At 37.4% G+C, this 12244-nt stretch overlaps 2 protein-coding genes across 3 annotated transcripts; one reads left to right on the top strand and one right to left on the bottom strand.

The window, feature by feature from the left end:
• Positions 1 to 518: 518 nt before the first annotated feature.
• tp53rk (TP53 regulating kinase) lies at positions 519 to 2502 on the bottom strand. The gene is made up of 2 exons (XM_028446907.1): positions 2267 to 2502; positions 519 to 1075 (listed from the first exon to the last, which is right to left on the bottom strand). The coding sequence occupies exons 1-2, from the start codon at positions 2472 to 2474 to the stop codon at positions 585 to 587; spliced, it is 699 nt and encodes a 232-aa protein (XP_028302708.1). The 5' UTR covers positions 2475 to 2502; the 3' UTR covers positions 519 to 584.
• A 946-nt stretch (positions 2503 to 3448) lies between these two features.
• slc2a10 (solute carrier family 2 member 10) lies at positions 3449 to 11471 on the top strand. Of its 2 annotated transcripts, none has more exons than XM_028447303.1 (6): positions 3449 to 3574; positions 4361 to 4812; positions 7522 to 8592; positions 8668 to 8790; positions 10338 to 10467; positions 10553 to 11471. In XM_028447303.1, exons 2-6 carry the CDS (start codon positions 4809 to 4811, stop codon positions 10644 to 10646), a joined length of 1422 nt encoding a protein of 473 aa, XP_028303104.1. In that variant the 5' UTR covers positions 3449 to 3574; positions 4361 to 4808; the 3' UTR covers positions 10647 to 11471. The 2 variants fall into 2 exon arrangements, with proteins under 2 accessions (XP_028303104.1, XP_028303105.1); XM_028447304.1 differs by having other exon boundaries at positions 3482 to 3574; positions 4770 to 4812.
• Positions 11472 to 12244: the final 773 nt, after the last annotated feature.

The following is a 12244-nucleotide window of genomic DNA, read 5'->3' as shown; positions in this document are numbered from 1 at the left end:
CCTTGGAGACCTGTCATCTGTATGTGCCATTAGAGTTTTGTTCCATTTTTAAATGCAGTTTAAAGTCAAAGCGAAAAGAAAGAAATTAAAGCAGATTTTTAAGAAAAAAATAGTTTTATTCATTGTCCATTTTAGCTTCTTAGTTTGTGTTAACTGGTTTGTCCAAACACTCGTGTTTCACTTTGTTCAGTTAATAACCTTTATTGGTTGCTAGTATTTTCATTAAAGTTATATTTTGGTAACCTCTTTTATAATCTTAGATATTAACTTTATTGTTTATATTATTTGCTTATTTTGCTTTTAAATAAAGCATGATGTTTTACTACAAATTCCTGCTTCCTCGTTGCTTTGCTGCCATCTGGTGGTAGTTGTGGGATAATCCAGTGGAGGAAACAGGATTCATTTTGTTGTTCCTTTTTCCTGATTTTTAAAGTAAAAATATGAATCAGCAAAAAACATAACAAGCATCACCAAGTGGTAAAAACGTTCTCCTCAGAAATACTTTACTGACGACAATCCCAGAATAAAACCATCCTTTAATGATGAACTGTTAATCTGTCCTCATCCAACCATGGAGCGTATCCTCATCCAACCATGGAGCGTTTCCTTCCTCTGAGTCGGACCTCGTCCAGCTTGTTGATCACAGCTGTAGCTCTAGGACTGGAACAGGTGTAGCTCTGTAGAAGCTTCTCAAACAGTGGTTCAGTGTGAGGGTGAGTGCTGAGGAAGGCCTTCTCCAGAACATACAGGTCCACTCCTTTGTCCTCAGGAAGAGCTGAGATGTAACTCAGACCAAAATCAATGAGGACCAGTTCAGATCCAGAACCAGAACCAGGGGCTCTCAGCAGGATGTTGGAGGTGGTCAGGTCTCCATGGATCACGTCCTCATCGTGCATCTGAGCCAGGAGTCGACCCACCTGCTCGGCCAGATGTTCCAGATGTTCCAGCTGCTGAGGGGAGTCGGATCGCTGCAGCAGAGCGATGTGATCGCGCACCGTGCACGAGTTCACCACGTCCTCCATGAAGATACAGTGAGACGTGTAGTCCACGAAGTAGAGACTGGGAGCAGGAATACCTGAAACACACACACACAGTTGTTTTGTGTGCTTCTGGACTCATATTTTACTCTCATTTTAACAACAAAGGGTTTGTGTTTTTATTGTCATTTTTAAATATAATCCTTACATTTTGTATGTTTTTTCCATATCATTTTGTGTGTTTTAGCTGTAATTTTTATTATATATTTCTCACATTTTGTATGTTTCTTATGTATGTTGTTTTTGTTGTCATTTCATACATTTTACTCACATTATTAAAACAAAAGGATTGAGTGCTTTGGGGTCATTTTGTGTGTTTATATTCACATTTTTTAATACAATTCTCATATTTTCTATGTTTTTTTGGTCATTTTGTGTATTTTTGTTTTCCCACTTTTGTTGTTTTATGTGTCTTTGTTGTCATTTGTTCTGTGTATTTTTGTTGCTATTTTTCCACTTATTTTGTGTGATTTTATCGCTATTTTTAATATGATATTCGAGTATTTTTATGGTTTAATGTTGGTTCATGTCTTTGAAGTCATGTTGTGCTTTTGAAGTCACGTTTGTATGTTTGTGATACGTTGACATATTTTTTTTTGTTTTGTGTATTTTTGTTGTCATTTCTTTCACATATTTTGCATGTAATTTTTTTTGGTCATTTTGTGTTTTTGGGGTAATTTTTGTTGTTCAATATTTTTGTGATTGTGTATGCTTTTCTTGTCTGTAATTTTGTGTTTTTTTGGTTGTCATTTTTTGTCATAATCTATTTATTTATTTCTATGTTTGTAATGTTGCTCCGTGTTTTTGATGGTATTTTAGTTATTCTCCATTGTTTTTGTGTCTTTATGCCGTTTTGGGTTTTTTAAGACATTTTGTGTAATTATAATATTTTTTTGTTAGTTTACCAACAATAATAACCAAACAAACAGAAACCAGTCCCAGCAGGAACTTCACTTCAAAATATCTCGATTGTGTGACAAATGTTTGACATTTAGAGAAACTTTATGAAATTGTTGGTAAAAATAAATAAATAAATAGAAAAACAGACTTTACCATTTTCTCTCACTTTGCCTTGTTTGATTTAAATTCTATTTTGTATTACTATTATTTTTTCCCCCTCATGCTGTTGTGTTTTATGTTCGAAATACAATAAAATCAAATCAAATCAGAGTAGTAAATGTGTTTATTTTCACCGAGTAGTGGTGGTGACTGAGGCCGGCTGTTAGTACCTGCTCTGCGGCAGCGCAGAATGGATCTCACCTCCTGGACCGTCCTACGATGAGTCAGCTTTTTATCCAGCTCTGGGTGTCGGTAGAGTTTAGGAAACCGTTCCTTTACTATGGTGGGTCTCCCCAGCAGCTGGACCCGGTACACCCGGGCTTCTGCGCCCTGTTTAAGAAGCTCTGCTCGGCTCAAAAACTCACTCACCGCCATCATGTGTCCGTCAACCACAGCAGACTTCCGGTTCCGGTGACGTGTTACTCACAGCGCCCCCAGGTGGTCAGAGGACATAGTGCACCTTTACGTCAGAATCAGAAAAGTTTTATTGCCAAAGTACAGTTTTTAAAGAACACAAGAAATGTGACTTGGTGGATAGTGCGGGAAAAAAAACACCCTATAATAATAATAATAATAATAATAATAATAATAATAATAATAATAATAATAATAATAATAAAGGTGTATACTAGTTATCTCTGAAAAAAAAAAGCAAGATTTAAGCTTCACAAACAACCTGCACAGATACATATGACAGCAGTCCATCCATTCACTGTTTCCCCCTTTTTTTTGTTTTTTTAAATGAAAGATTAATAAAATATTCATATACTTTATAATCATTATTTGGAATTAGATATTTTTCAAATGCATTTTTCCTTTAGTTATTTTGATATAGTGATATTTCTCAGCTAAAACTGATACATATTTTAATTTATTGGTATTAAGTTGTTTTTTTTTTTTTTTTTGATGACATGAAAAAAACTAAATTAAAATATTTTTGCCATGTCTTTCTGTTAATATAGGAAATATTTTTCGGTTTTTCTGAATTTAGATTTATTTTTTATAGGAAATATTCGTCGGTTTTTCTGATTTAATGAGAATTTTACAAGGGAACTAAAAACGAAAAACATGTCATATAAAAACAGAGCCAAATGTTTTGATTTTACTTATTTTTATCTCGTCAATTCAGAAAAACCGAAACTTTTTCCGTGTTTATGTACGTTGTGTTGTTTAAAAAATAAATAAATAAAAAATCTACGTTAAGTTTTGCATTAAACAACTAAATGTACACTATCAGATGGGTTTTCTATGTTTTAAAACACATTTTTATTTTGGAGAGTTGATCCTAACGCGCGCTGATCAGGATCAGGATCAGGATCAGGATCAGGATCAGGATCAGGCAGTTGTTGCCACGTAGACCTCAGCTTCCTGGGTTGGACCTTCAGCAGGATCTGATCAGTTTGTTCCGTTTCTCCGTTAATCCACATGTGCATCTGTTGAGCAGAGGAACGGACCGACGCGGAGAGGCTCAATGGAAGGTAACGGAGACAACAACAAAAACAATACGTTTGTTCTGCTGCCGCTTAAAGTCTGACAAAGATGAATCCTCAACTCTTTACAGGAAACGTTATTCCATTCAAACATATTTTATACTGCAAAGTTTGGAGCTTTGGAATGTTCACATCGAGTTGAGCCCGTTTTTGTTTTACTCCTTTTTCTGCAACAACACCAAACTAGTTTCACATTTTAACCTATTTTCATCACCTTTTCTTGCCATATTTTTGCTCTTTTCATGCATTTTTGCTACATTACTCCCATTTCTGACACTTCGACATCACATTTCTCCCACTTTCAAGACATTTTCAGCACTTATAAACCCTTTACACCTAATATCACATATGTTGACCCATTATTGCCACTTTTAACCTCTTTTCACCATATTTCATTTTTTTTTTTTTTTTGGCTTATTTAACCACATTCACAATTCATAATGCCCATTGTTTGCCAGTTTACTCTAATTGTTGCAATATTCACACTTGAACGCTCTAATTTGCACATTTTTACTCATTTTTGTGTTTTTTAAAATCCCATTTCACCACCTTTTTCACCATTTGAACCCATTTTATTAGTGATTAACACCAGGATTTCCATCTTTAAGATGACTATAATAATAATAATAATAATAAACGTTCCTGGATAACAGTGGATATTATTCAGATGAATAAATAAATGTGGTTATCACAGATTCATAGAACAATGGACCATCATTTTACTGACTTTATGAATGGACCCCAAAAATCTCTCCCCTTTATTCCCCCTTATAGATGGTCCTGTCTCCACATGTCTGTGTTCAACCACCTTCAGCTACAGTGGGGGTCCCCACTCTCTGGAACCTTTATTTTGGGGGTCTACAGGGTGACATCCTTCTTATCTTCAGTCCCAGCCTCCTCCTCCTCCTCCTCCTCCTCCTCTTCATCATCATTTGCAGTTGAATAGGACGCTTCTCTTTGAAGCATTGATGAATTATTCTCCACCTGACACACACACATCGTTCACAAACATCCTTGTATCCAGATTACTTTTCCTCCTCTTACGGTTCTAGCAGCTCAATTGGTTTCACTAATGAGCTCACAATGCAACAGAGGGTTGTCATGGCGATGGAGAAGCCACAGGTTGTTATACTTAGTCTAAAGTGTGAGCGCTGATTCTGCACCTCGTTGGTTTTTCTCTCAGATACATCTTGACCTTCCCGTCGGTCACTCAGCAGACGCCATGGGTGAGTTTCTGTCTGTTTCTTAAGAAAGCTCAGCCTTATTTTAGTGTCGACGACGCTTTATTATTAGGACAGGGGTCTGCAACCTGCGGCTCTGGAGCCTCATGTGGCTCTGACTCTTTTGCAAAGGCTCCTTATAGTTTTAAAAAATATTGAAATAAAGAGTTGTTATTTTCTTACGGAGGCTATTATTGATTGACATTAAGACCAAATAAAATCAAGATTAAACAATTTAACCTAAAATAAATCACGTTGTGCAATGACTCAGCACCTTCACCTCCTGCAACATCTACAGACCATCAACTTTACTTACACCTGTGACTAACCTTAAGTTTTTAAACCCTGGTAAGAAACTAAACCAACAAAAACACTATTCTGGAAGAAAATACAGATTTTAATTGTGTGGGAACAGATTCATTTAACCACCAATGTACAGGTTAAATATGTATGTTTTATGTGTGGCAAGAAATGAGTAATTATCATGTGTTGATCACATGATCATGTGTTATCAAATTCAAGTTAATTTTTGTAGCCTTTCAAATACATTAACTAAAAAAAATAAAGAAAAACAATCTTCTTTATATAACATTTCATTAATGTAAACAGAGTGTAAGAATTTTAAGATGCAAGATATTGTTTTTATTTGTTCATGTTAATTTATTTTTTATTTTTTAAACAGTTTCTTTATAATTTTAACTGTATATAATTTAATACACTGTATTGGTAATTTCTTCAGCTACAGAAGGACTTTAATCCAGGTGAGACGAGGCAAAAATGGCTCCTTTGAGAGTAAAGACCCCTGTAACAGGGGGTCTATTGGTGGGGTCTCCCGTGGTTCCATAGTTTGTAGTTCAACTTGAAAACCATAACGTGTTTTAGGGTTAAACAATACATAACAATTTAATAGAAAAACAAGCTGCTGCTGCGTAATCAAGGTGACACTGTCTCACACACACACACACACACACACATATATATATATATATAGTTTTTCACAGTTTGATTAGATTAGATGAAGACAGATTGCATGCATGAAATAAAAAGCACGGAGAAAACTGTGAGCGCTAATGTAGAGTTCCATTGAATTTGTGTATTTGGTAGGACTGAGAAATCATTTACTCAATGATTCATGTTTTCTTTTGCACAGTGAATGCTCTAAATGGCCAGGTTTGGCCCCCGGGCCTCGAGTTTGACACGTGTAATCTATAAAAAATCTATAAATAATCGTAACACTTCTGACTCAGCTAAAGACCGTTAAGTGTTTCTCACAGAAATGAACTGTTTCTAACTGTTTACATGTGACTGTCAAAGATCATTGTGTTTTCACCACAGTGACGAGCAAAAGAAGTGGAAAAAAACTAAGAAAAAATAAACTATTACAGGGTTCCCACACTGTTTTCACAATGATTTTTCAAAACTTTTCTGAAATATTTGACCAAATTTCCATCGCTTGGTTCTGAACCATTTGAGCGCAAAAATGGGCAGGCCTTTCAGTGTACTAGTTCACATCCAGCACGGCCAGTGGTTCTCTTCTCTCTTCAACCATTGGTGCATTTAATCCACATTTTCCATGCATTTCTAAAAGTTTGATTCCGACCACTGACACTCCCAGGCTCGTCTCAGTTGAATACAAACTAACTTATCTGGAGAGGGAATTGGGTTAAATTTGTGAGATCTTGTGATTCCCGCTCAGTGATGCTGCCTATGCAGCGCTTTCACTTTGAGATAATGCTTAACATCTTTGGGGTTTAATACATTTTAAACATTAAAATAAAATAGGCTATATTTCCAAAACTTTTCCAACATCCCCCTGGGGTTAACAAAGGAATTCTGATTCTGAAGTGGTAACATTTTTCCATGACTTTTCAAGACTGGAAAATAATTTTTTCAAATTCCATAACTTTTCCAGAACCCTGCTATTAAGAATGTTATATTAATTTTTTTGACTAATAATTTTTGTCAGAGCTCATCAACAATTATGTAAGCTTTTTTTTAAATTTTCTTTCTTTGGTGTTTTTTTTAGTTTTTTCACCTGTAATATCCTCTGTAAAAAAGTTATTTCCCCGAGATCAATAAAGTACATCTGATTCTAATTCTGACAATATTTAAGTGACAATAACGAGACTATGACTAGTTTATATATTAAAAAAAATACTTGTGAATGAAAACTATATTAAAATTTTCATCACATGGGTTGAAATCCAATCAGACCTCATGTGATTGTGTGGTCTGTGTGTGTTTACAAACATTAATACTGTCCCTAATCAGGTTGATCAATAATTAATGAAATGCATAAACTCTTATGCTTTATGTTGACGAAAACATGACTAACTGAAATATATGTTAAGGTTGAATTTATTCAGACAACTTTTTTCCAGGGAATTTACTTTGATCTCCTGACATGTTGCGACTGTCAACTGCCTGTCTTTCAATAAATAAAACCATGACATATTATTTAAAGAAAAGACAAAATGAACTTGCTGGAATTACTACGCGGAAATCAACTCTTCTTTCTCACGCTTCCTGCCACAGTGCAAGTATGGTAATACCATGTTTTAAAAATACCTTGAAATAATCAAAGGAATCAAAGGCCAGTGTGTTCATAAATATCAAAGGCATCTGTGTGCTTTCAAAATCTTTTTCTTGTTTTTACCTGATTAAGTTTGTCAGTGTGATCCAACCCCATCAGTGCATGTGTGTGCTTCCTCTCAGGTGTCCCCACCCTCACTCTGGCCTGCTCGGTGTCCACAGTGGGGGGTCTGATCTATGGCTATGAGCTGGGGATCATCTCTGGGGCGTTGCTGCAGCTGAAGGAGGACTTCCATCTGTCAGCGCTGCAGCAGGAGGGCGTGGTCAGCTCTCTGCTGATTGGAGCTTTGCTGGGATCCGTCGTTGGAGGCTGTGTGATTGACGGCTACGGGCGGAGGAACTCCATCCTGCTCAGCAACATCCTGGTCCTAGGGGGCACCGTGCTGCTGCTGCTCGGGTCCTTCCCCACTCTGGTGATGGGCCGGGTCACCGTCGGCTTGGCCGTGTGCATCTCCTCTATGTCGTGCTGCATCTTTGTGTCAGAGCTGGTGACACCTGAGCACCGGGGCTTCCTGGTGAGCCTGTACGAAGCTGGGATTACTGTGGGTGTCCTGGCTGCTTACGCAATCAACTACATCCTGTCTGGGTATCCACATGGGTGGAAGTGGATGTTTGGGTTTGTTTTTGCACCAACGTTGATTCAGTTGGCTTTGATCTGGTGTCTGTCGTCCAACCCTAAAAGGGAGTCTGACGACAACGACAGGAACTCAAACATCAAAGGAATCAGTAGGCCTTGCTTCAGTAGCTTTTATCTGTTTGAGGACAACATGAGGACGCGAACCGTCCTCGCACTAGGGCTGGTTCTCTTCCAGCAGTTCACGGGCCAGCCCAACGTTCTCCTCTACGCCTCCACCATCTTCTGCTCGGCTGGGTTCCAAAGTGGCTCCTCCGCGGCTCTGGCGTCCATCGGGCTGGGATGCGTCAAAGTGGTGGCCACGGGGGTCTCCATGGTGTTCTCAGACAGGGTGGGCAGGAGGCCTCTGCTCATCAGCAGCTGCTTCATCATGGCCCTGAGCCTCGTCATCATCGGATTGCTGAGCGGGCATTTATCAGAGGACGTCAGTGTGAACGCAACACTTCCTGCTGAACTTCTCCATGACCCACAACCACCCCGTGAACACACGTTGGTTAACTGGGTTCTTCTACTCTGCCTGATGGCAGTGGTCAGTGCATACGCCGTTGGATTTGGACCAAGTTTGTAACTCACTCAAATGGACTTTTACAGTAAAAATCTTAATTGTGTTGATGAATCTTTTTGTTCTGGAACAGTGACTTGGCTTCTGTTGAGTGAGATTTTCCCAGCAGACGTCAGAGGACGGGCCTTTGCATTCACCAGTTGTTTTAACTGGGCCGCCAACCTGGTGGTCTCCTTCACTTTCTTGAACGCTATTGGTGAGAGTCACACATGCACACACACACACAAATTATCAATAGATAGATATCTGTAGCATATCTGATATCAGCCAAAATAAAGGTTGTTTTCAGGGTTTTCTTGTTTATTTTATCAATTGTAGAATATGCTTCTGTTTCACGTTAAAATGTCTTTTACCCATTGGTTAATAATCAATATCAATGAATCAATCTTAATTTTTCAATACCACCTTTCATCCAAAGTGCTTCAGAGAATTTTGTTAGTGACTGACAAAAGTTAAAATTATATATATACACAGTATATATATATATATATATATATATAAAAGTTATACATTTATAAAATAATTAAAGATACCAAAGATAAAAACAAAGCAGTATTTTTAAAATATAAAACATTAAAATTAGCATAAAAACAGTCAAAGTTAAGAACAACAATAATAAAACATTTAACAAATGAAATAATTTAAAGAATACAAATCTAAAATTATAACCAGAAAAATTATAAAGCACTACATGAAAGCCAGACTAAATAAATAGGTTTATTTTTTACAACAGGTGGTTTTTTTTTACCGTACCATTAAATAGAACAATATACTTTAATGTCGAGAAACACGTGAACTTGTAATTTGGCTGATTTATGTTGAAACTTAAGACCTGTAGAAAAAAATATGGAATTTTCAGTCGAGATGGACTGTTTTAAGGTGCATTCACACCCAACGTGACTTCAGCGACTGATGACTAGATTACATTTAAAATCAATGTAAATGACACGAGTCGCTGGAAGTTACTCAAAGTTGAATATTGTGAACTTTTCAATCGTCTTTGAGTGACACAACATCCAATCAACAATGAGTTTCTCCCCACGTCACTCCCCTGGTCGCCATGCTTCATTGCTTTTTACTTGTTTTTTTTTTACTCAGGATTTGGTGTGAACGCAACGCGACTTCAGCAACTACAGTTGCTTAAATCGCCCGTGATGAGTCGCTTGGACTGTCGCACTTTTTATTCGCTTCATCTACCCCAGTAACGTGACAACTGGGGAAGCGATTGGATGTCTCGAAATCAACTTTGAGTGACTTCCAGCGATGCAACTCGCGTGATTGAGTTGCTTGATGTCATTTACATTGATTTTGAATGTAATCTAGTCGCCAGAGTTGCTGAAGTCGCACCTTAAAGGTGTACTCACAACAAACAAGACTTCAGCAACCATAGTTGCTTAAATCGCCTGTGAAGAGTCGCGTTTTTTTGCTCGCTTCATCTACTCCAGTGACATGACGTAGGGAGAAACTCATTGTCGATGGATGTCGCGACACAGCGTCACCCAAAGTCGCTTGAAAAGTTCAACATTTTCAACTTTGAGAGACTTGGCGGAAACTGCACGAGTCGCGTTGCTTCACGTTGCATCATATACATTGATTTTGAAAGTAATCTAGTCGCCTGAGTCCCGTTCTGTGTGAACGCACCTTAACAGTTATCGTGATTTTGAGGTTTCCTTAGAACAGGAAGTCCAAATGACTTCATTAGATCCTTCTGTCCGTTGTCATGGTGATGTTTTTCCTCCACAGAGATGATCGGCCTATCCGGGGTGTTCCTCGTCTACGGGACGGTCGCTGTCGCAGCTGGACTTTTCTTCTTCTTCCTGTTGCCAGAAACCAAAGGCAGAACTCTGGAGGACATCGACCGGGATCTGAGCAGGTATAGACACTGCCACGATGTCCTCATCACTGCATGAGATGATGAAATTCTCACTTCCTGTTTTGTTTTTGGCCACGCCCTCAAGGTTTCACCACCAGCAGAAGTGTTGGAGCTTTAGCAGTAGCGTGGACTCACCCCTACATTACCAGAGGGTGGACTGTCAAGTTAGCATCATCTGATTACTGGAAGTCTACTGTGGTCTAAGCCTGGGATTCAGCTGAACTCATCAATTCTGTTTTTCTCTAGTTTCAAGAGACTAGATTTTTGTTCTTGTCACTTTCTGTTTCCTCTACCAAGGAGGTCATTATCACTGGTGTTTACAGGATCACATCAAAAGAATTTAACAGATTTTGATGTTTTAACCAAAGATGGACCTGGGTCAATAAATATACTGATTCTGGATTGATTTCAAAGATTTAATTCATATTTAAGCCTGTAATCCATTGATCGTCATACAAGTGTTTTTATATTCTCTACATTAGTTCCATATATGGCCAAATTATTTGGATCCAAATTTTATGCAAATTAATTAATATTTAGAGGTTTCACAAGACACTTGAAAATATCTCCGTACTAGAACAAAGTGGGCCAAATAAAAAAGTTGGAATCATGAGATTTTTTTCTACAAAAACAATGTTAATTAGAAAGTCCAGCTATAGCAACTGTGGCTTTGGTGGAACCTCTGAATCTTTATTTTCCATTATGTTAAATACGGTATGTATAATATATATGTTTCCAGGAAACTTTGAGCAGCTGGTGCAACTTCCAAAACGTTTCCTTTTTCTTCCTAAATCATCTTCTGGATGCTAAAATCTAATGCAGGGTTCTAATCTGAAACTTTTTTTTTTAACCACGCTTTGATGAATCACTCCAGTCCATAAACTGTGACCCATTGCTTGGTTATTAATAGGGATATAAAGTTGTTCCAAGCCTTTAAAGTGGAAATAATCCTGGTACCATGATCAGGATCACTTATCCAGATAACTGTCAATATCTGGAAAGTTTGCTGGAGGTTTGTGCTTTTGTTGTTGATATTTTTGACTGAAACTTTAATGATTTATGAAATAAAAGTTTAGTCATTGTCTTCATTGTTGAACCTTGAGAGCTGCAGCGTTACATTTTCTGTTTTCTTCCTACGTCATAATGAATTCCAGTATCAATACAAGCACATAAAGATTTTTATTTTGAACTTTTGGAGATTTATGCTTCACGAGTTGTTGGTTTCCCAAAAAGATGTCGTTAAGAAACTCACATTTAGGTCATCTCAACACAGTGTTTTAGTCAAACTCATCTGCTAACGGCTGTTACTCAAGGCCCGGGGGCCAAATCCAGGCTTTTAGACCAGTGTTTCTCAAATGTGGGTACGCAATGGCACTACATGGGGTACGTGAGAAAGAGGAAAATTAAATGAAAGCATTAAAAGTATGGGGTTTTATGTTTACTTTTAGTTAAAAATGATAATCAAAAGCACACAAAATAAGAGGAAAATATACAGAATAATAATAAAAACAAACAAGATACACAAAATGACAACAAAAACACAAAATGATCTTGAGTAAAACATTAAAAAAAAATCAAAGGTCAGTCTTGGTCCCACATCAGGGGTGAAATGACTGTAAATGATAAAAACTATAGAAAAATCTATTCAGGAAGCATTAAATAGTGTTTAATTCACTTATTTACAAACTGAGATTCTGTAAAATGTGTGTTATCACTCGTTCATTCCATCATTATGATATACAGTTGTTTTGTCACAGAATTCTAAGAAATTGTTGTA

This window comes from Gouania willdenowi, chromosome 5, assembly GCF_900634775.1.
Source record: "Gouania willdenowi chromosome 5, fGouWil2.1, whole genome shotgun sequence".
NCBI lineage: Eukaryota > Metazoa > Chordata > Actinopteri > Blenniiformes > Gobiesocidae > Gouania > Gouania willdenowi.
Note: the sequence above shows the minus strand (reverse complement) of the source record. Positions and strands in the feature narration are given on the sequence as shown.